Raw genomic sequence first — 27,622 nt, 5'->3', positions numbered from 1 at the left:
ATGCCAACACAATGGGGTGTGTTCCACAGCCTTAGTTACTCTGGTAGGAAAGTAAGGAGCATAGCAATAAAATGGACAGATTGTCCAAAAATCGTATGATCCCTATTGTATACACATGATCGCGTATACAGAAAAGGTTCCTGAAATGACAGGTACACGTTAACATTTATACATCACTGTTTGCTCTAGTAGAGTTCCATTGATGAATATCTTATGCTTACAAGACAAGCTGTATTGTAACGGCCAACGATGTCTATAATATACTTAGAATTTCCCATATGCAAGAATTTGGTTATGTATGTTGGCACTCATCTAGGGGGGTTTATTTTTCAATCTTCAAATTTCTAAAATGTTTTACTTCCTTGGGACACGATCTTGATATTGCAGTGATGAGACAGATTACATTTTGTTTATGTAAATATTAATGTCATCATGTTTTTAGGCTCTAAAAGTCCTGAGAACAGCAGAATTTGCTCCATTTGTGGTCTTCATTGCTGCACCTACTATTACCCCAAGTATCAATGAGGTAAGTTGAAATCACTGGGGTGTGAGGTGCAGTCTTCCTGTTCTGACTCATTTTGGTCGATTTAATGTAAAACATCCAGGTAGACATTGACAAGCGAAGAATTGAGGGTTCTCTTTACTTTTTAAATTGAAACGGACTGACAAGATATGTTTAGTCCATTTTCTGATTTTGTGGGATGTTCTACATATTTGCTGGGATTATTTTTGGCTTCTATGGTGAATGTTTTATAGACAGTAAATGACCCAGATATTTGCTGAGCGTGTCCGTTTTTTTACAGTAAATGGAATGCAGTTGCATACCTCTTGTGTACATTGGGAAAATAAGCCCACCCGGTTTTCAGTCTGTATGCTTTTGTAGAAATCGCACCAAGAAAAGGGATTTTTTTTTTTTACCTAATTTTCTTTTTGCTGGGGACCTGGTATTAGGTCAGGACCTAGTAATGTGTGTCCTCCTGAAGACATGGTACTGACGAGGGGCTTCTGATGGAGCCAGTTGTTACAGCCAGGCACAGGATGTAGGGACATGGCACAGATCCCAGGAAATACACAGAAGATTTTATGTATTCCTCTATTCTGGTCGTAATAGGAGACAAACATTGGAGGAGAGGAAATTAGGGGAGGATAAGCCGAGATTTCATTCTTTGTTTTAGTGTACCTTTAACCCCTTCCTGTCAGCATTACCCATATTAATTTCTCCCTCATACTTCCTAAGCTTGAATACTATATATCCTCTATATATGATGAGCGGTGGCATAGTATGGCATGCAGCCATTATGCACTCCAACTCTATTTTATGTAAAAACAAAAAGTGGTTAATGTTGCTCTCAAAAAAACGAGAACTTTGTGAAGCAGTGGGATCCAAATGCAGAAGCTTAATGTGGATGTTGCAAGAATTTCGGTCACATGAGACGGGAGAGGTGCTGAATGGATGTGATTTTGTCTTTAAATGTTTTATTTGCAGAAGGAAATGACATCACTATTAGAAGTGCTTCATACATTGAAGAATGTCTGCAGACAATAAGAAAAGCACAAAATTAAAATATAGCACTCTACTACCCCTCCAACCAAATAAATAATCAAGGCCATTTGTACCACCATACCAAATCTGTGCTACAGAAATCTATTTTTTGGAATCCTTGGAGGCTATCTGCGATCTCCAGATTTCATCGTTTTATGGCGCAGTGTAAATTGATGAATTAGTGTGAAAACATTACTTGTGGTGGTAAAATGTGCTACTCTGCGGTGTCATCTGTCGATTCCTTTAGATTAGTTGAAAAGCTACAAAAACTTGTACAGCTAGAGGAAAAGCTGACAAACAATTTTTAAACTAGGTTTTTTTTTTTTAAAAACAAATGTATCACAAAAATTAGTATCTTAAAGCATTGGCCTCCTAAGAAACACTAATTAGTTATTGACCTCTTTTATTTTTGTTCACATTGTTCTGTTTTCTGTTGTTTTGCAATTATCAGACTTATTTATTTTTTAATTTTTTTTGTCAAACTTGTTTTCTTCCTTTCAATTACACACTTGCAAATTTTGCTAAGCTTCCAAGATGGTGCAGAAAATTACCTGTAAGTACTGGAGAGGACTTGAAATAGCAAAACCCCACAATGCTAGTTGTGTAGATTTTGGTAGATGCTTCTATACCGTGTCTATGTCTGAGATTGACGTTTATGCTTATTGAAGACTGGAATATGTGTAATGAAAGAGGAGCGGTCACCAGCTTTTGCGTTTTTCATTTTTTTTCCCGTTGTGCAAGAAATTGCTTCCATTATATGCATCAGAACACTGATATGGCTGCGTTTGTCCCCTTTAAGTATTATGTTGCTGTACATTACTTTTTCCAATTAACAAGAAAGTGAATAATTGATAACAGGAGAATTTTCAAGCAGATCTGTCACCAGATTTCAGAATGCAAACTACATAGATTATTAAATGGATGAGACTTGTGTGCATATTTCGGATGTTACAATGTTTAAACTTCAGATCAAAATGAACATTTTATTAGTCCACCTAAATTTTGAGGTTTATGCAGCTCATTAGGTTCAAAAGATTTATTTAGTAATTAATGAAGTTTTATTATTTATTTGATAATTTATGCAGTTGTGGAATCTGGATGTTTCTCCTGCTTCTAGGCAGTTCATGGAATTTCCTAGGGTAGATTAGACATGTCAAGTGATATTTGGAATAGAATCGTCCCGGAGTAATGACTAATCCACAAGCCATAGACAACACTAATTCAGAGCAGCACCAAGGGCTAAAGTGCATGGAGTGTAAAAATCATCTATCCTCTGTTGCATTATTCACTAAAGAGTTTGAGAATTCCTCTGAAAGCGACATTCACACAATAACTGTTCATTGGGCGTTTCATTAAACGTATCTTCATGGCTAAGCTACCTAAAATCACCATGTGCAATGCTCAGCGGACGTCACGCAAAGCCAACCGCCACTGGACCATAAAGCAATGGAAATGTTTGTTTTCTATCTAGCAGTCTGATGGACAAGTGAGTAATGCTACCTGCTGAAATACATAGTGTTCACTGCTGGGCTGTAGGTATCATCTGTCATTCTATAGTGTGCATACACATTTTAGGCTGGCTTCACATTTGCGTTGGGCAGAGCAGCGGAGGGCTGCACAGTTCCTCCATTAAGCCCCGCCCACTGCCACACCTCTTCCATTCAGCTCCGCCTATGTCTGAATGCGTCCTGCTTACCTATCTTTAACATTGGGTACTTGGGCCATGTAGATGCATCCGCATGCGTCGTTTTGACACTGTGTCGAATGCAACATGTTGCATTTTGTTGCCGTCGGCGCAGCGTCAAAACGACGCATGCAGACAGATCCGCATACATCTGCATAGCCTGCGCACCCAATGTTAAATGTAAGTACGCAGGACGCATGCAGATGTAGCTGGAGCTGAATGGAAGAGGTGCGGCAGTGGGCGGGGCTTAATGGAGGAAGTATGCAGCCCTCCGCAGCTCTGCCCAAACCAAATGTGAAACCAGCCTTAGACTGTTGTATGCTTCTGGATTTGTAGCAACAGTTTAGGGTAGGCCCTTGACCTAAACGCCTTTGGGAAGAAATGATGCCGATTGCAAGCCAGACCACCTTTGTATTTGTGTCCTGTGTCCATCCTGCCAAAGCTCAAAGATTTTGGGCAAACCCTTCACAGTAGAGTGGATGTTATAATAGCTGTGATGGGGAAGAGAGACAACTGTAGATTAACACCCACAGCTTTGTAATGGGAATTTCAGGAAATAGTCCAGTATTCACACACTTTTAGAGAAAAGGGTTTGGTACCGTGTTAGCCAGTTGAAAAAGAATGCCCTGTGGGAAAAACAAGATAATCTTGTAGTTCTAAAAAGGAAGCTTTCGAGACATCTTGGGTCTCTTCCTTTGACCCCTTCCTGTCTTAGTATAACAAAGTTTCTGAAGAAAAACTAATGTATGCACAAAAGAAAAACAGATGCATGGTATAATAAATGAATATTTAATAAACAAACAAACTGAGCTCTGAGAATGAATCCTTAATTGGATTAGATTAGTATTGTGAAAGTTTTATAGTCCCAATATCCCTGTAATATCAGAGGTCTGGTGCCCCCACTGTCTCTGGAGCAGACTCCTCAGGCACCAGGCCTCTGATCTTGCAGGGATATTTGTATCATTTGTGTTTCTTCAGAAACTTTTATACCATGCCTAAGGAAAAGACCCAAGATTTCTCAAAAGCTTGCTTTGTAACATAATTTACCTTATATACTCGAGTATGAACAGAGTTTTTCATCACATTTTTTATGCTGATAAAGCCTTTCACTTGAGTGAGGGTCCCACAAGATGGAGGGGCAGCGGCGGAGCCGCGAGTCACAGGAGGCAGGAGACGGCTGCTGCTGCTGCTAAAGCCCGTGCCCTCTGCTAAAGAGAAATGAATATTCACTGCACTGGCAGTGAATATTCATTTCTCATTAATAGCGGGCATAGTAGTCGCAGCTGCCAGGTATCACGTGTCCCCGCTACTAAAGAGAATGAATATTCATTCCCTTTAGTAACGGGCACAAGTGAAAGCCCAGCTGCTGCCGGAAGTCTGCTGCTACTATGCCCGCTACTAAAGAGTTATGAATACTCACTGCTCTCTATGCATGTAGTCCCCGCATGGGGACCAGTGAGTATTTCGGCAGCTGTCCTTGGCTTGTAAGCAGCTCATGATATCACTGCCATGCACTTCTTACAAGCATAAATCAGCTGCTGGCATTGGAACAAGACACTTATAGGGAGCGCAGCGCAGGCAAGTAGCGTGTTTTGTTTTTTTTAATGTTTTTCTAATGGGGGTCAGGATAGGGATGAGGGGGCCATGTCAACCAGGATAGGGATGATGAGGCCATGCCTACCAGGATAGGGATGATGAGGCCATATCTACCAGGATAGGGATGAGGAGGCCATGCCTACCAGGATAGGGATGAGGAGGCCATGCTTACCAGGATAGGGATGATGAAGCCATACCTACCAGGATAGGGATGATGAGGCCATGCCTACCAGTATAGGGATGATGATGCCATGCATACCAGGATAGGGATGAGGAGGCCATGCCTACCAGGATAGGGATGAGGAGGCCATGCCTACCAGGATAGGGATGAGGAGGCCATGCCTACCAGGATAGGGATGAGGAGGCCATGCACGCCATTGATAGGGATGAGGAGGCCATGCCTACCAGGATAGGGATGAGGAGGCCATGCTTACCAGGATAGGGATGATGAAGCCATACCTACCAGGATAGGGATGATGAGGCCATGCCTACCAGTATAGGGATGATGATGCCATGCATACCAGGATAGGGATGAGGAGGCCATGCCTACCAGGATAGGGATGAGGAGGTCATGCCTACCAGGATAGGGATGATGAGGCCATGCCTACCAGGATAGGGATGAGGAGGCCATGCACGCCATTGATAGGGATGAGGAGGCCATGCACGCCATTGATAGGGATGAGGAGGCCATGCATACCAGGATAGGGATGAGGAGGCCATGCCTACCAGGATAGGGATGAGGAGGTCATGCCTACCAGGATAGGGATGAGGAGGCCATGCCTACCAGGATAGGGATGAGGAGGCCATGCACGCCATTGATAGGGATGAGGAGGCCATGCCTACCAGGATAGGGATGAGGAGGCCATGCCTACCAGGATAGGGATGAGGAGGCCATGCCTACCAGGATAGGGATGAGGAGGCCATGCACGCCATTGATAGGGATGAGGAGGCCATGCCTACCAGGATAGGGATGAGGAGGCCATGCCTACCAGGATAGGGATGAGGAGGCCATGCACACCATTGATAGGGATGAGGAGACAATGAATAACAGGCTTATACTCAAGTCAATAAGAAAGACCTACGTAAACAGTCGTGTGTAAGCCGAGTTCTTCAGCACATTTTTTGTGTGTGCTGAAAACTCCCCTCTCAACTTATACACAGGTCATTGCCCAAAAGACAGCGGGGGGGATACGACGTAGCAGCAGGTCACAGGAGGCAGGTTTCGGCTGCTACGGCTAAAGCCTGTGCCCGCTGCTAAAGACAAATGAATATTAACTGCTCTGGCAGTGAATATTCATTTCTCTTACAGCATGCACATTGTTAGCCACAGCGGCTGGCTTCCAGCAGCTGCCAGGCTAGCTCGGGTGCCCGCTCATTAAGGTAATGAATATTCAGCTCTCTCCACTCCCATAAGCGTGGAGAGAGGTGAATATTCATTCCCTTAATGAGCGGGGACACGTGATCGTCCTGCCGCAGCAGTTGCTGGCGCCGGAACAAGATGCTTATAGGGAAGGTAAGTAGCATGTTTTGTTTAGTTTTTTTTTTAGTCTTTTTTTTTTTTTTATGCTTTTCTCATGGGAGGACCATACATACAAGGATAGTGATGAGGAGCCATGCTTATCAGGAAAGGGATGAGGAGCCATGCCTACAAGGACGGGGATGGCAGCACAATGGCTCAGTGATCAGCACTGTTGCTTGGAGACCTGAGGTCCTGGGTTCAAATCCCACCAATGACAACATCTGCAAAGAGTTTGTTCTCCCAGTGTTTCGTAGGTTTCCTTAGGGTTTTCCAGTTTCCTCCCACATTCCAAAGACATACTGATAGGAAGTTTAGATATGCACATGGAACAACATAAAATAAAAACACAAATTGTTGTAGATAGAGATCTATATATAGGTATTTTTATTTCATATTTGTTTATTTTATAATTCCCAACCTTCTATTAAATTTGTCATTCTGAATGCCAAGCAATAAGTTGTATGCACTGCAGACCAGCGCAGTTCAAGGCTGCAATAAGCCTTGGGGACACATTATACTATGGCACTTGGAGTGTGACAGTGAAAATACTAATATTGATTGCTTCTTCCGTAAGGCCAAAAATAGGCTCAAGCCCATAGTTCATCACCACACGTTTCCCATACTAAAAAAAAAAAATTTCTCAAATATTACATCCAAATGTGGTTTAACTTGAAGTTTAGAATGAGGTTGTATATTTTTCAGGGTTATTTTGATTGCATTTTTAACGATCCTTACATGTATGTAGTATTTGATTCCTGGTGGCTAGAACAATGTGCTAACCATTTGCTACGGATGTTGCTATGTTGTGTAAATGTTACCTTTATGTGAAACCCAAATGTTTGTGTGAGTCTGGCACTGTGATTTTGTAGCTCCTATCTAGTCTCAACTTGTGCTTGTTCATGATCTTGTCTGTAGCAGATAATTGCTTATTGTACATCGAAGCGGGTGAAGAACTCTTCTGGCAATCTCTGAATCACTTGATTTCCTATTTAATGATTGTGTTCAGAAGGCACATAACAGGTGTACATTGTATGTAACAGCATTTTTTTTTTTCAATCCTTTCAGGATGAATCCCTTCAGCGACTGCAAAAGGAGTCAGAAATTCTGCAGAGAACATATGCACACTACTTCGATCTAACAATTATCAACAATGAGATTGATGAAACTATTAGACATCTGGAGGAAGCCATTGAGCTTGTGTGCACGGCACCACAATGGGTTCCTGTATCCTGGGTCTATTAGACCATTTTCAAGGGAACTGTTGGTGTTTTATTACTTCAAAATCACCTCGTGCAGTACTTGGAGAATCCTCTCTGTTGGAGTTGTCAACTGGTCTTGGCCCCTAGAGACTACCTAAATGTAGTGTGATCTAAATTTATAATTATTGTCATGTCCTAATAGGTGGGAAGGAAAACAAAGCAAACTTTCAGTGCTACTTTAAAGAGACAGTATCTGTTTTTTAACCTTTTTCTTTCTCCTAGATTGTATTAAAATATACCTTTTTAAAATGTATGCATTATTCAGTCCTTTTGAATGTTATATTTTTGGAAACCATAGCTTTTTGTTTTAAAGGCCTCTGAAAACTGCACAAGTGATATGCTGCTTTCTATAATCTATTTTAATAATGGGGGAATTTGGTTACCTTTAGCAAGGGTGGAACACTACATTCTTTTTAGTCTTATGTCATTCATTCAATAGCAAAGGCACTATTTAATTTATTTACACAAATAGCCTTCATCTATTGGAAGAGGAGACACCATCTATTTAATGGCCTTTTTCATTTAAAATATTTCCTTAAAGTATTTACCGCATAATATAGTTTTATTTGATACTGTCTCTTTGAAAAAAAAAACTATAAACAATATAGAAATTTGAAAGTGGGTCTTAATGCATGTGGACAGTCGCAAGCGTTTATACTGTTGGTGTATCTGTGTTGAACAAATCTGTAACTTACAGAAACATACATTCCGTTCATGGGAATTCGTACCCTTGGGAATTACTTACAATTATTATAACCAAGTTGTAAACCTATGCACATCCCTTGCATTTTGGGCAACTTTATAAAAAAAAACATGATTTTTATTATTAATCATGTAGTGTAATGTGTTTGAAATTGTCTCAATTTAATTTGTTGTAAACAGGGGAAGGTAACAACTGACTTTTCTATTTTTGTTTTTCCCTTATTTTTCCTTTTTTTTTTTTTTTGCCATTTCAAATCTATGTTGTCAAGAAGAGTATTAGTGTTTAATTGACAAAAGAAGAGAAAATGCTTTGTTTTTATGCATTGTAATTGTTCAAAATGCACAAAATATGATTTATGTAACAGATGGTTTTGGGGACCGATATTAAACCAATAATTCCATATTGTCTAAAAAGAAAATTATGCCCTGTAAATTTATTAGCAGAGTGGAATCAAAGATTAGCTTGACCAATATTTTATTTTTAAATATACTTCCCTTTATGTGTTCAATGATATGCATTTGGGTCATTCATTTATTGTATCTGAGAAATCAATTTTATAGTTCTTGTGGCACAGTGGATGATTGTGCAGATAATGTCTTACTGGTTGCACAACACGTGTGCTCTTTGGGAAGTTGATGATGGGTTACATTTTGCCCGATCTACGTACTTCTTGTTCCCATTGGCACAGTTTTAATTCCTAAAGCACAAAATGTACAGTACATTAAAGTCACCAGAAGATTTCCATGACCTTTCAAATCACATTCTATTCATATGACACCTAACTTAAGTTATCATTGCATTCGTAAATAAGACCTCACTGTAGAGGCAATTGGTGTCTTCTGAATCTGAATTTGCAAAAGATCGGTTTTACACTTTTAATATTTCATCCATTTCTTAGTCTGTTTTTTCTTTTTTTAAAAGTACCCTTTTATTTTCTGAAAGCAAAACCATCCTAACCCTCCTTTTGTAGATAGAGCAATCTTTCTGTAGATTAGAACCTTCACATTACCTCTGATTTGAGCATGTTGGTGGCAAAGGAGAATAGCACTCCATTTTGAAATTGTAAAACTGTAAATCAAGTGTGTACGTTTTGTTTAATCCAACAATATGGAATATTTTGCTTTTTGATTTCTTCATTTGTAGTCTTGTACATCTGAGAGTTCAATGTAAAAGTCCATCAGAATTTTTCTGCTCCAGGTTGACTAATTAGGCTAAATAGAAAAGGAAAGACAAATTGATCACGAGTATAAATAAAATCAGATTTATTTTGCCCTGTGCTATTCTTATTTCTGACTCCTCTTTCCATTTTACAGCTAATGTACTGTATATATTGATCTTTATTATCTTCCATTTAACTACAAATTAAAGCAAAAGACTGCCTCATTAAGAATGACAATTTTAATTCTTTAATTTTCTTTGTAATCCAGAATCTGGGAAAATTGTGTTCAGTACAAAGCCACTTCTAGTATAAAAGCCTACTTCTAAATAGATGTATTTTACAAACACCAAACCGTTGAATATCCAGGATGTGATTTTTAATCTTTAGGTGACTTATTGAATTTCTGTACCTTCACAATGAATTTGTGAATTATCTTTTTGCATAAAAAATTGGAGAATAATTTATTTTTCATATCAGTTATAGTTTCTAAGATAACAGCCTCTCATCCTGTTAAAAAGTAATTGGATGGGAAAATTACTGGTGCTAGAGAAACCGAAATGGTACATGTTGCAAAGTAGGTTTCTTACTTAAAGACAATGTCATTTGCTTTCCTAGGCTTCCTAATCTCAATTTATGTTTAAATATATTGCCAAGAACATAGTTTTTTTTTCAGTGCCTGTTACCATCATATTACAAAAAAATTAAAACCTGTAAATTATGTGCGATTCATCAATCATCTTGTAATTTCATTTAGAATTGCTATCGCATACATCTATTATGGTCAGTGTTGGAGATTTGTTGTCATTGCAGTAATCCATTCCGGGCAAAGGGCTAAATCCGTGTTAATAAATAAGAAATTTAATGAGTTTCACTGTTAAAAAATACAATGTGCCACAGTCCCCTAGGAGTAAAGTCTTCGGCCGGATGGGATTAATACATTGACAAATACCAGACACTGTCTTTTGTGAAAAAGTATGTACATTTGAATAGAATATGCTGTGAAGAAAAGAATAAACAGATACCTAGATTTCAACTGTACATTAGCACATAAGTCATAAGAAAGCAGATTCTGTCACTTTGTAAGATCGGTTAATTCAGAATTAAAGCCAGGTGAAAGATCTTTGCAAAATGTTATCCCTGTGTTAATTTTTTTCTGTATTTGTGTTTTTTGTCCTATCTTTTGCTGATTGTTAAAGAAAAGTTCCAGTTATCACATTATTTTACAATGGAAAGGTTTTCCATATACTTGACAGTTCTGTCTTCTGCTTCTCCAGCAAAACTGCTCTGGTGCACTCCGCCAGTCTCTATATTTGTAAACCATTGATTCCTTGTGCCCTGACTACACTTCAGACAACCTCTTTAGTGGGGAGCACCAGAGTGGTGGTTCTCTAGTAACAGGAATGTAACTTGTAAGTATTTGAGGTTTTTAGGCGTATTTACGATTTTCTTCCTTAGTAAAACATTTGGACAATCTCCAAGAACCTTTTTAATACTCAACCTTGTAATGTACAAAATAACTGTACTGATTGCTGTGTGCTCAAGGTCAATCGAATCCCCCCTGGCGGCTTTTGGACGACATCCACACAAAGTTCCACTTATTTTATTTTTTTTTTTTTATTCCATAAGGTTCCCCCATGAATGAAGTACTGCTGAAGATATTTCTCCTTTTATGTAATTTAAACTGGAGAGTGGTTATAGTAGGTACGTCCATATAGTTGTTGACTTCTAAGTTATAAAACTTGCGTAACCTGTCGCAACCATCTCGAGTGCTGTTTGCAGAATCTAACACAAACTTGTCCAAAGTAATAAGTAACGGACAAAAAACTCCTGAACTCATGAACTGATTATACAAATGCAGATAGAAATAGAGCTGAAGTCTCATAGACTATAGTCCTAAAATACCAGTTTATTAGAATAAGTTGAAAATACAGATTATTAAAATACAGGGGCTGCTAGGCAGAGTACAGGGAAATACAAAGTGCAAATCCACAACCCACTTGCCTACCAAGCTAAATGAGTCTATCGGTATGTAATACCCAAATAGACCAGAATCACAGACTTGAACAGAGTAATTCAATGCCAACAAGATACAGATTTTTATAACACCTTTTTCTGGCTAGATATTGGAGGCTGGTAAGTGCCTAACTTTGATGTAAGATGCAGAGTAGTACATGTAAGAAAATCTATCTGGGCATCGGAAATAAAGTACATGGCTAGTGTGCAAAAAGAGGCTCAAAGGCAGAGGATACTTACAGGTGGATATACAAGTCTGGATAAACCCCGTCACCAGCCTCTGATATCTAGCCAGAAAATGTGTTAAAACAATCTGTATCCTGTTGGCATTGGAATATAATCTGTTCAAGCCTGTGATTCTAGTCTATCGGGTATTACATACCTATAGACTCGTTTAGCCTAGTAGGCAAGTGGGTTCTGGATTTGAGCTTTTCTCTCTGTATTTCCCTGTACTCTGCCTAGCTGCCTCTGTATTTTAATAATCTGCATTTTAATCTTCTAATAAACTGGTATTTTAGGACTGTACTCTGAGCCTTCAGCTCTATTTCTTTTTGTGTGCAGAATCTGTAGAGTATTTTTGCAGGCTACAGATGGTCTCCACTGCCTCCTGCTTGTAAGAGCTGACATTGAGAAACCTATCATAAACAGAAGAGCGAAGCTGTCACATACAGATGTCAACCTTATTTTTTACGTTTCTTGGCTCAAAATGTCCTGAGATGGTACAGCTTGTGTATATTGGTAGGATTATATATATTTTTTCTACCCAGGCATTGATATGTGAATTGCAGCCTTTCAGGAGCTTTTTTTTAGCTTGTTACTATACTGGATTTAATTTTTGTGATAAATTTGTCAACCAAATTCAAGTCAAAACAAGACCCATCTGTGAAAATACACAGTAGCTTCTATGGTGTCAATCAGCAGTTTAGAGGGGTTGTCCTATGTTTAGGAAAATGCTGCTCCTCTGTTGGTGGAAAGTGGTATGCTCCTGGTGAGTTCAGGCTATAGCAGGTTGTCTGAGCTTCAGGCTCAAAGTGTGCGCTCTTCAGGTCTGCCAGCTGAAGTAGTTTTGCTTCTGCAGTATAGGAAAAGCACGGGCTCTTATGCTAGCTCAAAACAGAGTAAGAGCAAGAGTCATAAAGTAAAGTGTAGGTATCATTAGGGGCATCAGACAAGTTGGTAGATAAATAACACAAACTAAAACAAGTATTCACACAGTTAATTTTCTAGAGTACTTTACAAACCACTGTAAGGGTCCATGGGACAAAAGGTTATTTGCACTTGCATGTGTAGTCAGATCCTTACTGAGGACACTACTGAGGATTACTTGTTCTTTGTGTCATTTGAGGTCCTAGTAGTTAAACAGCAAATCACACTCTCCTGGCAGGATAGTTAAAATGCAATGGGTCTGTGGTGGAAAAATTTTATATAAACACATCAACCATACAGAATAATTAAAATAATATTTTGTGTAAGTTTGACTGATCTGTCATACTATATACTGTATATTCTTTTCTGACAACCATTTACCGGTACTCCTAAATAATTTCACCATTAGAGCTGTTTCTCCATTTTGTTTTGGATTATTTTAAATGGACTTAACATTAAGAGCACACTCCGCACTTGAGCTGCAAGCAATTGTGGTGATGGTAAAAGCAATAGTTGTAGGCTTATGCAAGAGTCCAGAACCTGTAGCGTTTGTCCAGAACCAGTCCAATGGGCATCACTTGTCTTGCTTCTGCTGCTCTTCTCTGCTCACAATTGCAGTCTTCCTGCTGGCTTCATGTGGATGACACCTTATGTCATCCACAGTGTCACCAATCACTCTCCTACATGGCAGAGCAAAGTACAACTCCACACGATCACTACTAAGGATACTGGAGTATGTAGGATACGTTATCCACATAAAGCAAGCAGGAGGACGGGGATTGCGAGGAAAGAGGAACCGCCAAAGCAAGACCAGTGACCCCCATCGAACTAGACCACGTTTAGGGGAATTATAAAAAGCAATTTTTGGGCTATGCTGAGGGGATTGAGGACTTAGAGCAGTCTCGCAAGCTGTATATGAGAGGAATGAATGGTGATGGACATTGTTTTATATTGGGAAAACTTGGTGACCGGTTCCATTTAAGTAGCACAGACCAGTTTTTAACATGGGATCATAGTTTTGATTGTCTTTTGCCTTGTCATACAATTAAGTTACACTAATGTAATGAAGGATCCTTTTTTGGTTTTGTGTAAATTTCTGATGGTATTTGTACAAAAAAAAGACATTGCTGAGTAACAACATTCAACACATGCAAAGAGGCATATGGGCCCTGCTTGCAAGTTTATAATCTGAGGAAGTCGAGGTAAACTGAAAGTTTTAAATAAAGTGCTTGTCATGTAAGGTCTGGCCATCCCCATAATAGGGGCATTCAAATAACTCTGAATGACCCAGACAAGTGTCAGTATTTGTACAAATACAAAATGCTGATGAGTGTGTGGAAGAGTGAACAGGGGATAGTTAGATTAGTTAGGTGAGTTGCTAGCCTAGTTTAAAGAAATGTGTTTTTAGGGCACGCTTGAAACTGGATATTGGAATTAACCGGATTGTCTGGGGGTAGTGCATTCCAGAAAACTAGTGCAGCATAAGAGAAGTCCTGAAACCTGAGTGGGAGGTTCAGATTATAGAGGATGTTAATTCTGCGCCATTAGTGAAATGGAGAGGATAGTTAGGCAGGTAGACAGATAATGAAGGAGATGTAGGGGTGGTGCAGAACTGTGGAAAGCTTTTTGTGTAAATGTAACTTTGCACTGGTTGCCCATCAGAATTCAATGTCAAGACTGGTACAGAGTGGTGACATCAGTGCAGCGGTTGGACATATGATCCTGGCTGCTGCATTCAGATAGGATAGGAGAGCGTTTAGTAAGATGGAGACCGATCAGTAGCAGTGCAGTAGCCCCGGCGTGGGAGAATCTGAGCAACAGTAACAGTTTTTGCATAGTCAATGGAAAGGTTGAATGCTATAATTATTTTTTGAGGTGCAGTTGTCATGATCGATGGATCAGATATAGGCAGTGAAGGAAAGATTGGAGTCAGATATCACCCCAAGACAGCAGGTATTCTTCTTGTGAGTTATGATAGAACCACACACAGATGGCAATTTCAGGTAGATTAATAGAGGAAACAAAAAGGAGTTCAGCTTTGAACCGATAGGTTTATGCTGTCCTCACTCTATCTAAAACAGATACTAAAAACCAAATCTGATGGCTTGTCCAATAGAGGTGGTGTATAGGTGGAACAGAAGGAGACCTAGAACTGAGCAATGAGGAACCCCGACAGTAAGGGGAACAGGAAGGGAAGAAGCGCCAGTAAAAAGATACACTGAAGGAGTGGTCAGGAAAACCAAGAGAGAATCTGTGTCCTTGAGTCAAACAGAGCATAGTAAGGAGGAGCTGGTGGTCCAGTGTCAGATGCAGCAAAGATACAGTATAATCAGCGGGGAGTAGTGGCCATTAGATTTAGATGTTAGATCATTGAGGCTATGTGCACACGTTGTGGATTGGTGTGCGGATTTTTCCGCACTGTTTTGCAAAATCGGCAGGTAAACCGCACTGTGGATTTGACGCGGATTTACCGCATTTTTTTTTGCGGATTCCACCTGTGGTTTTACACCTGCAGATTCCTATTGAGGAGCAGTTTAATATTACTTCTGCTGCTCTTACTGCCTACCATGATGTGCCTGTCTAATTCAGGTGCTATTGGTTCCAATCATGTGTATCAAAGCCTAATAAAATACCTAAAGCAATCCTTCACAATACTGAGTGGATCAACCACAACAACCATACCATGGAACGCCAAAGGAGTGAACCCACACAGAGGATAAATGTAGAATAGCCTTTATTAAAGTGAAATGGCAACAATGTTTTTTTTTTTTTTTTTAAATCAAGGTGAAAAATAAAAACAAGTACGCGAATTTTATGACAGGACAATTAGAAAAAATGTATACAGTTATCGTAGTAAATATACGTAGGTGACCTCCAATATTAATTGATACAGATAGAAAATAATAAAAACCAGTGTATATAAAAAAAATTCTAAACAAAAAAAAATATATAAAGATAAAATATAAAAAAAATTTTTACCAATAATTACTTGTGCAATAATACATATGTGCGAAGCTCCAAAACAGCAAACAGTTGCGGGCTCAAAAAACAAATAAAGTGCACAGTACAAAAATATACCTTGTGCCAAAATATAAATGTGCCGAGCCACAGTATAGAAGAGCACCAAGCTGCAGGCTCAAAAAAAGTGCATTGTGCAAAGAATAACTTGTGCAAAAAGATGGGCAATACAGAAATGCAGAGCCACAAATTAGAACAATTAGTATATATGTGCAGAATTTCGTAATCAAACACCACACCGTTGCGGGCTCAAAGGAAACAAAATACAGTGCAAAGTACAAGAAATGTACCCTGTGCCACATATATCAGTGTGCGGGACCACAGGATAGAAAGGCACACAACTGTCGGCTGAAAGAAATATAAAGTGCAATTTGCAAAAATATAATTTGCTCAGTGAAATGAACCTCAATGAGTGCAGAGCCGCAGATTGAAGCAGCACACCACTGCAGGCTCAGAAAGATACACCGATAAAGTGCAAAGGACACTTAATAAAATTTCTATCTGCAGAATACCTGTGTGGAGAGTCACCAAGTCCTGACACCGCGCACCCCGACGCGCGTTTCGGAAACACTTCCTTCGTCAGGGGGTGACAATACTGAGTGGGAACATTCATCTCTTCTTAACAATTGGTCTGGCTTACAAAGTTTGCAATTTTTTAATTACTTTTGGCACTACGGCATGCAAATGTGTAAAATTGTACCGCATGCTGTGTGTATATTGCCACTTACTATTTTATTTAAAAGTAATCTGTCAGCAGGTTTTTGCTGTCTCAATTGCGAGTAGCATGATGTAGGCAAAGAGATCCTGAATCCTAGCGATGTATCCTTAGTTTACTGCGTGCAGCCATTCTGACAGTTTTTTTAGATTTAGCAATGCAGCAGACATGAGAAAGCGAACACTGCTCCGATCAGGCTCTCGGTGTACATAGTCTATAGACCGCTGCTTATCACAGGAGGGGTGGAGTCAGACACAACAATGATAATGTCCTAGTGATACACTGAAGATTTTAAATCCAAAAGAAAATTGTACTTGTGAACCAAAAATTATAAAAATACAAATGTTATTGATTGTAAAATAGCAAAAACAAATAATAGACAAGAGTTAAAAAGTGGGAAACCACAAAGTGGCACCAAAACCCACAATGCATCAAATAGAGGCTGTACACAAAAGGTTATATACTATAAATCACTTTCCAAGGTGATGCATACAAATCAGAGAACACCATCACCCACAAGAGGTAATATTTGTACTCTATCGATTTGTTTTGTTTTCTGTGCACTTTCCTTTAGGAATATTATGACTAAATGGTATTCTCTGATTTGTATGTATCACCTTGGAAAGTGATTTATAGTATATAACCTTTTCTGTACAACCTCTATTTGATGCATTGTGGGTTTTGGTGCCACTTTGTGGATTCCCACTTTTTAACCCTTGTCTGTTATCATTTCTTGCTATTTTACAATCAGTAAAATTTGTATATTTTTTTATACTTTTTGGTTCTTGAGTAAAATTTTCTTTTGGTTTTCATTTATTAGTCCTGAACCTGATACATATGTCCAATCTGGGGTTTTGCATTCTATTTTTTTTAACACAATTATAATCTGGTTTGTTTTTTATACACTGCTCAAGAAAATAAAGGGAACACTAAAATCCCACATCCTAGATATCACTGAATGAAATATTCCAGTTGTAAATCTATATTCATTACATAGTGGAATGTGTTGAGAACAATAAAACCTAAAAATTATCAACGGAAATCACAACTAATATCCCACAGAGGTCTGGAGATGGAATAATGCTCAAAATCAAAGTGCAAAATTAAGTTACAGCCTGACTTCAGTGGAAATGCCTCAAGAAAGGGTAATGATGTTCAGTAGTGTGTTGCCTCCACGTGCCTGTATGACCTCCCTACAACGCCTGGGCATGCTCCTGATGAGGCGGATGGTCTCCTGAGAGATCTCCTCCCAGACCTGGATTAAAGCATCCGCCAGCTCCTGGACAGTCTGTGGTGCAATGTGATGTTGGTGGATGGTGCGAGACATGATGTCCCAGATGTGTTCAGTCGGATTAAGGTCTGGGGAACGGGCGGGTCAGTCCATAGCTTCAATGCCTTCATCTTGCAGGAACTGCTGACACACTCCAGCCACATGAAGTCTGGCATTGTCCTGCATTAGGAGGAACCCAGGGCCAACCGCATCTGAGGATCTCATCTCGGTACCTAATGGCAGTCAGGCTACCTCTAGCGAGCACATGGAGGGCTGTGCGGCCCTCCAAAGAAATGCCACCCCACACCATTACTGACCCACTGCTAAACCCGTCATGCTGAAGGATGTTGCAGGTAGCAGATCGCTCTCCACCGCGTCTCGAGACTTTGTCACGTCTTTCACATGTGCTCAGTGTGAACCTGCTTTCATCTGTGAAGAGCACAGGGCGCCAGTGGTGAATTTGCCAATCCTCGTGTTCTGTGGCAAATGTCAATCATCCTGCACGGTGTTGGGCTGTGAGCACAACCCCCATCTGTGGACGTCGGGCATTCAGACCATCTTCATGGAGTCTGTTTCTAATAGTTTGTGCAGACACATGCACATTTGCTGGAGGTCATTTTGCAGGGCTCTGGCAGTGGTGCTCCTGTTCATCCTTGGACAAAGGCTAAGGTAACGGTCCTGCTGCTCAGTTGTTGCCCTCCTACGGCCCCCTCCATGTTTCCTGGTGTACTGGCCTGTCTCCTTGTAGCGCCTCTGGACACTGTGCTGACAGACACAGCAAACCTTGCCACAGCTCGCATTGATGTGCCATCCTGGATGAGCTGCACTACCTGAGCCACTTTTGTGGGTTGTAGAGTCCGTCTCATGCTATCATGAGTGTGAAAGCACAACCAACATTCAAAAGTGACCAAAACATCAGCCACAAAGCATTGGTACTGAGATGTGGTCTGTGGGTCCCCACCTGCAGAACCACTCCTTTATTGAGTGTCTTGATAATTGCTAATAATTTCCATCTGTTGTCTATTCTATTTGCAGAACAGCATGTGAAATTGATTGTCAAACAGTGTTGCTAAGTGAACAGTTTGATTTCACAGAAGTTTGATTTACTTTGAGTTATATTCTGTTGTTTAAGTGTTCCCTTTATTTTTTTTAGCAGTGTATAATGCTAGAATTGTTGACTGAAACTTTTCTGTCCCCAAGGGTGGTTTGCACGTTAAGGGCCAATTTATACAATTCTGACACTGTCCCTTTTATGAGGTTATAACTCTGGAACGCTTCAACGGATCACGGTGATTCTGACCGTTTTCTCGTGACATTGTACTTCATGGTCGTGGTAAAATTTCTTTATTACTTGCGTTTATTTGTGGGAAAAAAACTGAAATTTGGTTAGAATTTTGAAAATTTGAATTTTCATGCCCTTAAATCAGATATGTTACACAAAATACTTAATAAGTAATATTTCCCATATCAGCACAATTTTGGAACATAATTTTTTTTGTTAGGGAGTTATAAGGGTTAAAATTTGACCAGCGATTTCTCATTTTTACAACACCATTTTTTTTTTTAGGGACCACATCACATTTGAAGTCACTTTAAGGGGTCTATATGATAGAAAATACCAAAATGTGACACCATTCTAAAAACTGCACCCCTCAAGGTGCTCAAAACCACATTTAAGATGTTTATTAACCCTTTAGGTGCTTCACAGGAATTTTTTGAATGTTTTTAAAAAAATGAACATTTAACTTTTTTCACAAAAAAATTACCTCATATCCAATTTGTTTTATTTTGCCAAGTGTAACAGGAGAAATTGGATCCCAAAAGTTGTTGTACGATTTGTCCATATGTGGGGGTAAACCACTGTTTGGGCGTATGGCAGAGCTCGGAAGGGATGGAGCGCTATTTGACTTTTCAATGCAAAATTGGCTGGAATTGACATAGGACACAATGACGCATTTGGAGAGCCCCTGATGTGCCTAAACAGTGGAAACCCCCCACAAATGACACCATTTTGGAAAGTAGACACCCTAAGGAACTTGTCTACATGTGTGGTGAGCATTTTGAACCCCCAAGTGCTTCACAGAAGTTTATAATGTAGAGCCGTAAAAATCAAAAAACATTTTGTTTCACAAAAATGATCTTTTCGCCCCAGTTTTTTATTTTCCCAAGGGTAACTTCCTGATTTGTTCACATATTGTTCAGTGCTTCCTAAATGATGTAGCTCTGCTGCTTTATACCATTGATTAGCATTCAGCAATTTAACATCAACTAACTTCTCTGTTTTTCCTTTCTCAATAAATCATGCCATTCTGCAGCCTGAAGTCTGCCATTCTTATGAATCCCACATTCCGTATATACTCCAGTATAAGCCGACCCGAGTATAAGCCGACCCCCTAATTTTGCCACAAAAAACTGGGAAAACTTAATGACTCGAGTATAAGCCTAGGGTGGAAAATGCAGCAGCTACCGGTAAATTTCAAAAGTAAAAATAGATACCAATAAAAGTAAAATTAATTGAGACATCAGTAGGTTAACTGTTTTTTGAATATCCATATTGAATCAGGAGCCCCATATAATGGTCCATAAAGTTTGATGGGCCCCATTAGATGCTCCATATTAAAATATGCCCCATATAATCCTGCATAAAGGGTAATAAGGGCCCCATAAGATGCTCCATAGAGATATTTGCCCTATATAGTGCTGCACAAACGTTATGGCCCCATAAGATGCTCCATACAGACACTTGCCCCATATAATGCTGCACAAGTGTTATGGCCCCATAAGATGCTCCGTACAGTCACTTGCCCCATTTAATGCTGCACAAGCGTTATGGCCCCATAAGATGCTCCGTACAGTCACTTGCCCCATTATAATGCTGCACAAGTGTTATGGCCCCATACAGTGACTTGCCCCTTTATAGTGCCGCACAAGTGTTATGGCCCCATAAGATGCGCCGTACAGTCACTTGCCCCATATGCTTTTGCTGCGATAAAAATAAATAAAAATCACATACTCATCTCTTCGCTCAGGACCCCCGGCACTTTCAATATTTACCTGGTCCTCGTGCGGCTCCATCTTCAGCACTGACGTTCAGCAGAGGGCGCGCACTGACTACGTCACCGCGCCCTCTGACTTGAGCGTCACAGCCAGAGGACGATGAAGACGGAGCCGTGCCGGAATGAGGAGAGGTAAATATCGCGCTGCGCTCCTCTCCCCATATACTCACCTACTGCTGGCGCTGTGCAGTCCCTGCTTCTTCCAGCGCTGCATCTTCTTCCTGTATTGAGCGGTCACAGTTACCTCTATGTGAGATGGAGCCGCATATTAATTACTGTAATGAGCGGTACATTGTGACCGCTCAGTACAGGGAGAATCTGCAGCGCTGGAAGAAGCAGGGACCGCGCCAGCAGTAGGTGAGTATTATTAGACAGCCCCCGCTCCCCCTCACCTGCCGACCCCCGGGTATGACTCGAGTATATGCCGAGAGGGGGACTTTCAGCCCCAAAAAATGGGCTGAAAATCTCGGCTTATACTCGAGTATATACAGTACTTTATACCTTCTAAAATTCTTCACATACTTAACACCTTCCTGTTCTGCCACTATTGGGAGGGGCTGTTTTCTCATCGGGAAGTAAAAGACCCTCCTGTTGCTTGGCCACCTTATTCCCCAAGGCAAAAACAAAAATGAAAAAACAAACTAAAAGGAAAAAACAACAACAAAAACTTCAAAAAGGTCGGTATAAAAAAGAAAGTGGGGATAAATAACGTATGCACTACTGAAAGAGGTGCCAAGGTAGGTTCCCACACAGTGAAATAAATAAAACCTGGCACTCAACTTAAAGTGAATCTCCTTTTATTGTGGCAAAGGAGAGATTTAAACGTTTTGGCCTTTGTGGCCTTCCTCAGTAACGAAGTACAGAATAATGAAAAGACAAAAACAAAATGAGTAGACATCACTCGGAAAATAAATAAAGTATGTACATAAATAGAAACAGTGGTCAAAGAGAATGCAAAATAAATTCACCTACAATGAAGGTAAACAATAAATTGTTCGTCCACATAATCTCATAGCAACTGGATATCTAATGGCAAATATTTTCTGCCATTTTTTATACCTCTGTAAAGCAAAAGCCTTGCAATGAGATTATGTGGGCGAACAATTTATTGGTGTTTACCTTCTTTGTAGGTGTATCTATTTTGCATTCTCTTTGACCACTGTTTCTATTTATGTACATATTTTATTTTCCGAGTGATGTCAACTCATTTTGTTTGTCTTTTCATTATTCTGTACTTAGTTACTGAGGAAGGCCACAAAGGCCAAAACGTTTAAATCTCTCCTTTGCCAAAATAAAAGGAGATTCACCTTAAGTTGAGTGCCAGGTTTTATTTATTTCACGGTATAAAAAAGAAAAACTTCAAAAAGGTTGGTACAAAAAAAACAACAAACTTAAGTTTGGTACAGAAGGAAAAACTCCAAAACTAAAAAGTCAAAACAGCTCCTAACACTTCAGTCTGTGCCCAGATGCAAACACACACACTTCCCCTTTCTTATGCTGGTGTATCTCAATAAAGTCACGTATCTAAAAACGGGTATCTTACAGCAATAGTGATAGATACCACTCAGTTTCACTTCCTCAATATTCCTAAGCTGCGACTAGCACTTATCTCAGAGTGCAAAAACAGATGTGACAGTGTGATTTACAATGGATATATCCTTGCTAACAGCAAAAGAAGTGTGGAAAAAGAAAAAAAAAACTTTCTTCTGCAACTTTATGCATTAAAAGCAACAGTACGTGACATGAACCAGAACAGATAGACAGACGTCCGGGAGAAATCGATGCCCTCTTTATTATTCCGTGACACGTGCAGGCCGCCCTGGGAACAGACAACTGTCAATCGCACTGAGCATGCATATGCTCAGGCTGCTCCTGTGACAAGCATGACAAGCTGGTATCCTACCACCCTCCAGTCCGGTCGTCCTGACTGGCTCTCCGGCTACGGGAATCTGTGGTAGCCCTCTAAGCTATCACCATCTAAGCCTGGATGCTGGGACTGCCTGTCCCTCCTATGCACGGGAATCCTGTGATAACTTATGGAGCGATTTGACCTCCTGTCATCTGTTTCCCAGCAACCACAAACAAAACAGTCACTGTTCCAACTATCTCCTGGATCTACACAGACATAAAACACATACACGGCACACAGCAGACACCTTGGCTTAAATCCCGGGGTTTGGATACGGTGTGGACTTTTTACACTACCTGGGAATGTGGTGACCACATCTGACTGACAAGAGGTACAGACCTAGACTGGGCACAGGAGACATTCATGTAAGATGACAAGATTTTCTTACCTTACTTATGGAGCTACGATGTTGGGCGCCAGATGTTATGGAAATTTGGTTTGGATAAATCTATCCCTGTGTGTGCTTCAGCCGTTCCCAATAAGACTGAGTATTTTGAGCGCTCATCAAGAATGAGACTGTACGCTATGGTGACAGAATAACATTCCATCAATACTGATGATTTATTGTACATACATGGATTTATAACTGCATATACAAAGGGGGTGGTTAGTTAATTACCATATTGTCAAGCTCCTCTGTTATTGGTTATCTAAATATGTATGGAATATTGTGATTAATGCACATATGAATGCTGATTAAGCAACTAAAGTGTAGCTGTCTCCGTTTTCTGCATCTAGGACAAAGTTGAGACATCTGATCATCACTTAGAACATCTGGTGCTGCTCTGCTTTTTGCCTGGAAAGCCCCAAACAGTCTGTCTGGCTTATATCAGTTTGTCAGCCATTTTAAGCAATTGATTATAGTGTATACTAGATGGTGGCCCGATTCTAATGCATCGGGTATTCTAGAATATGTATGTATGTGTATAGCAGCCACATTGTATATAGCACAGGCCACGTAGTATATAGGAGCCATGTAGTATATAGCAGCCACGCAGTATATAACAGCCACGTAGTATATTACACAGCCCACGTAATGTATAGCACAGGCCACGCAGTATGTAACAGCCCACGAAGTATATAACACAGCCCATGTAATATATAGGACAGCCCATGCCGTATATAATGCAACCCACGCATTATATAACACTGCCCATGCAGTATATAACACAGCCCACGCAGTGTATAACAGCCCACGCAGTATATAACACTGCCCACACAGTGTATAACACTGCCCACGCAGTATATAACACAGCCCACGTAATATATAGGACAGTCCGCGTAATATATAGGACAGCCCACGCAGTATATAACAGTGGCCACGCAGTATATAATACAGCCCATTCAGTATATAACACTGCCCACGTAGTATATAGCAGCCACGCAGTATATAACATGTGGGCACCATATCACTGTTAGAAAAAAATAATTAAAATAGTTATATACTCACCCTCCGGTGTCCAGCAAAGCTGTCCCGATGCGCAAGCGGCTGCCGCCAGCTTCCATTCCCAGAGAAAAGTCTTCTGGGTAATTTCGCAATGCATCTCTGCGAACGGAAGCTGGCGGCAGCCACACGCGCATCGGCGGACGACGGAAGGTGAGAATAGCAGTTTTTTTTATTATTCTTAACGTTAGATTTTTTTACTATTGTATAGGCAGCATCAATAGTAAAAAGTTGGTCACACAGGGTTAATAGCAGCGTTAACGGAGTACGTTACACCGCAGCATAACGCGGTCCATTAACGCTGCCATTAACCCTGTGTGAGCGCTGACTGCAGGGGAGTATGGAGCGAGCACTGACTGGACGGAAGTAGGGAGGGACTAATTCTCGGCCGGGCTGTGCCTGTCGCTGATTGGTCGCGGCCTGGGATTTCCGGGACCGACAGACAGACGGAAGTGGACCTTAGACAATTATTTATATAGATATTAGCTGTGAGTATATATGAGTTTATATGCAAGTGAGATCTATATGAAATATATATATATATATTTTCATCGCACCTGCAGGGAGGAGGCCCTCGGAACACCGCAATCACATTGCATTGTTCTGAGGGTCTCGGAAGCACGCAGGAAGCCCCCTCCCTGCGCAAAGCTTCCCTATGCCTCCGGAACGCTGCTATCTTGTTTGATCGCAGTGTTCTGGGGGTTAAAGTGCCAGGAATGGTCCGTGACAGCTCCTAGCAACAGTGCCGGATGTCAGCTGTGATAATCAGCTGACACTCGGCCACGCTGATCTCATGTGACGTACTATTCCGTCCATGGGAAATAGGGCCCGGGTCACATCGATGGAATAGTATGTCCAATGGTAGAAAGGGGTTAAGTAAACCGCATACAGACTTTTAAGTGACACATCATTGAATTCCGTGTTAACCCCTACCTCATGCTGTCCTCAGATTACATGGAAAAAAATCTGGCAGATTATCTTTAACCCCTTAACGACCGCCGATGCGCCTTTTAAAAGTGGCAGTTAAGGGTATTTATTCCTCGGTGCTGCTTTCTCTAGTCACCTTCCACAACAGCATAGGAGGATGTCTCCATTCCCTAATGGGGGACAGGAAGCACAAGAGGTTAAAAGGCCCCTCCTACCTCCTATTCGCCAGTGTATTTCCTGTCCCCCATGGGGCATGGAGAGGTTTCGTATGCTGTGTGGCCAGTGACCACAGTATACCTGATTTTCCTGCCGGGCAGTGGTGGTCATGGGCTCTGCCTTCTTACGCATTGTGTTGCTCCCATCTCCCCATGACTCGGGACCTTCCTGGCCCACCTGCGCCTCCATGGGGGGTAAAGCGGGCCAGTGATCCCCGGCGGTGTCCTCTCTGAGCTCACTGCCATTTTTCCTCCTCTGCTGCAGTGTTCGGCATCCCGGAAGAGACGTCACCGCTATGCGCGCGTCACTTCCAGTTCTGCGTTCCACACTGTGGGACGCTTCTACTTCCTGGATCTTGTCTCCTACGGCCTCCGGATCTCCGATGCCGCAGATAGCTCGCCGCTCCACGTGGTGGCCTGCTATAGGACCCGGGGAGGAGGAGGGGAGATCGATAACCTGCGCTGGGGGCTGGGTTTATTTCCAATATAAACCGGCCTGAAGACACCTCCAGGTAAGACTGATCCCTAGTCAGAATGGATAGTGCTTCCTGCCCTGCATCTGCAGAGCCCAGTGCTGCCCCTGCTCCAGTAAGTCTGCACGGGGTGGGTCCAAGCCAGGATAGGGGTACCCTTCTATTTTTTCTCACTTCACTCTCCCTCTTTTGCAGGGAGACAAGTCTGCCCAAAAAATCCCGGCCAAAAAGTCTTCAAAATGTGCAATCTGAAGCTTCCCTCTCTACGGGAGAAGAAGCTGTCAGGGGTGTACGGATAAAATTGTCAGAGCCGAACAGCCGTCCCTCCTTGAGGAAATCCGTACCTTAGTGAAACATGAAGTACAATCCTCTCTTGCCGCCTTTAATCCTCCTCCACCTCCGCTACAGCATCCATCCCCTTCTAAAAAAAGAAAGATACAAATTGATGACTCTGAGTCTAATCATTCTTATTCATCCTCCTCGGAGAGATGGGGTGAACCTTCAAATTCAAAATTCAAGTTTGTGGAAGCGAGAAAATATTTTTTCTCCTCTGATTTATATTGATGAGCTGGTGATGGTGGTTCGTAACACAATGGGGTTACAGGAGGAGTCTATTCCTCAAACTATACAGGATGAAATGTTTGGAGGATTGAAGTCGGAAAAGCAGATGGGGTTCCCAGTACATAAAAATATCCTAGACTTAATATCTCAGGAGTGGGAGCTCCCGGAGAAACGCCTAGTCACCCCTTCTGAAATGAGACACAGGTTTCCATTAGAAGTGGGTTCTCCTTCATGGGATGTGCCAAAGTTTGACATATAGGTAGCAAGAGTTGCAAAGAAAACCTTGCTTCCCTTTGAAGTCTCCTCTCAACTGAAGGATCCGTTGGACAGGAAAATGGAAAGTTTACTGAAAAAGTCATGGGAAACATCCACCTCGGGGTTAAAATCCAACATTGCTGCTACCTGTGTAGCAAGAGCCCTCTCTCGATGGTTAGATGAACTGGAGAAACATATTTCTCAAGGTACTTCGAGAGGAGAGCTATTGGACTCTTCCCATGCTTCTAGTCGATGCCTCCATGGAGTCTATTAGGATTGCGGCTAGATCCTTAGTCCAATCTAACTGTACCTGAAAGCCCTTTGGCTCAAAATGTGGAGTGGTAACATTACCTCGAAAATTAAATTGTGCTCAATTCCTTTTAAGTGTGAATATCTCCTTGGTCCCGCTATAGATGAAATTCTGGAAAAGGCCACAGATAGGTTTTTATTCCGGAAGGGTCTTTTTTCTATGAGGAAGCATTTTTTGGGGCCTCCTAGTCCAATACTACTCAATCAAGAGGCAAAGGGAAAACTGGGAGATGGAGCTACGCCAAGGGAAAGGGAAGAAATATCCTCATTCCCCAGCAGCAGCAGGATAAATGACTCCATCCCGGTGGGGGGAAGGCTCGCAAAATTTGTCCATCATTGGCGGGCCATTACCAATTGTTAGTGTGTCCTCAATGTGATACAAGAGGGACTACTAATAGAATTAATATCCCCCACTCGAAATCTGAGAGTTACCTCCCCAACATCTCGGGGAGCCTATACAATGATGATGACAGGCCTTGGGAACCTTCTAAAATCAAATGCAGTCTCCCCTGTACCCCCCGAAGAATGGGTTCAGGCCATTACTCTCAACTATTCCTGATATAAAAAAAAAACCATCAGGGGAAGCGCGAGTCATAATAAATTTGAAGGATCTGAATCTTCATATTTTATATCGCAGATTCAAGATGGAATCGGTGAAATCTGCTATTCCCCTGATCAATCCAGACTCTTTTATGGTGACTATCGACCTAAAGGAAGCGTACTTTCATGTGCCGATTCACCCCCAGCACAGGAAATATCTCAGATTTGCAATTCAGTACAATCAGCAGATAAGACATTTCCAAGTCAACGTGCTACCTTTCGGCATTTCTTCAGCACTGAGAGTTTTC

At 41.1% G+C, this 27,622-nt stretch overlaps 1 protein-coding gene across 8 annotated transcripts in view; it reads left to right on the top strand.

The window, feature by feature from the left end:
- CASK (calcium/calmodulin dependent serine protein kinase) overlaps positions 1-9,574 on the top strand; it is a 393,333-nt gene extending 383,759 nt beyond the window's left edge. For all 8 annotated transcript variants that reach the window (XM_069761644.1, XM_069761640.1, XM_069761641.1 and 5 more), the window contains 2 exons: positions 443-526; positions 7,408-9,574. In XM_069761644.1, the coding sequence (XP_069617745.1) occupies positions 443-526; positions 7,408-7,584 (261 nt within the window). In that variant the 3' untranslated portion in view covers positions 7,585-9,574. The remainder of the gene's footprint in view (positions 1-442; positions 527-7,407) is intronic.
- The last annotated feature ends 18,048 nt before the right edge of the window (positions 9,575-27,622 follow it).

This window comes from Ranitomeya imitator, chromosome 3, assembly GCF_032444005.1.
Source record: "Ranitomeya imitator isolate aRanImi1 chromosome 3, aRanImi1.pri, whole genome shotgun sequence".
Classification (NCBI taxonomy): Eukaryota; Metazoa; Chordata; class Amphibia; order Anura; family Dendrobatidae; genus Ranitomeya; species Ranitomeya imitator.
This window is presented reverse-complemented; position numbering and strand designations above follow the sequence as displayed.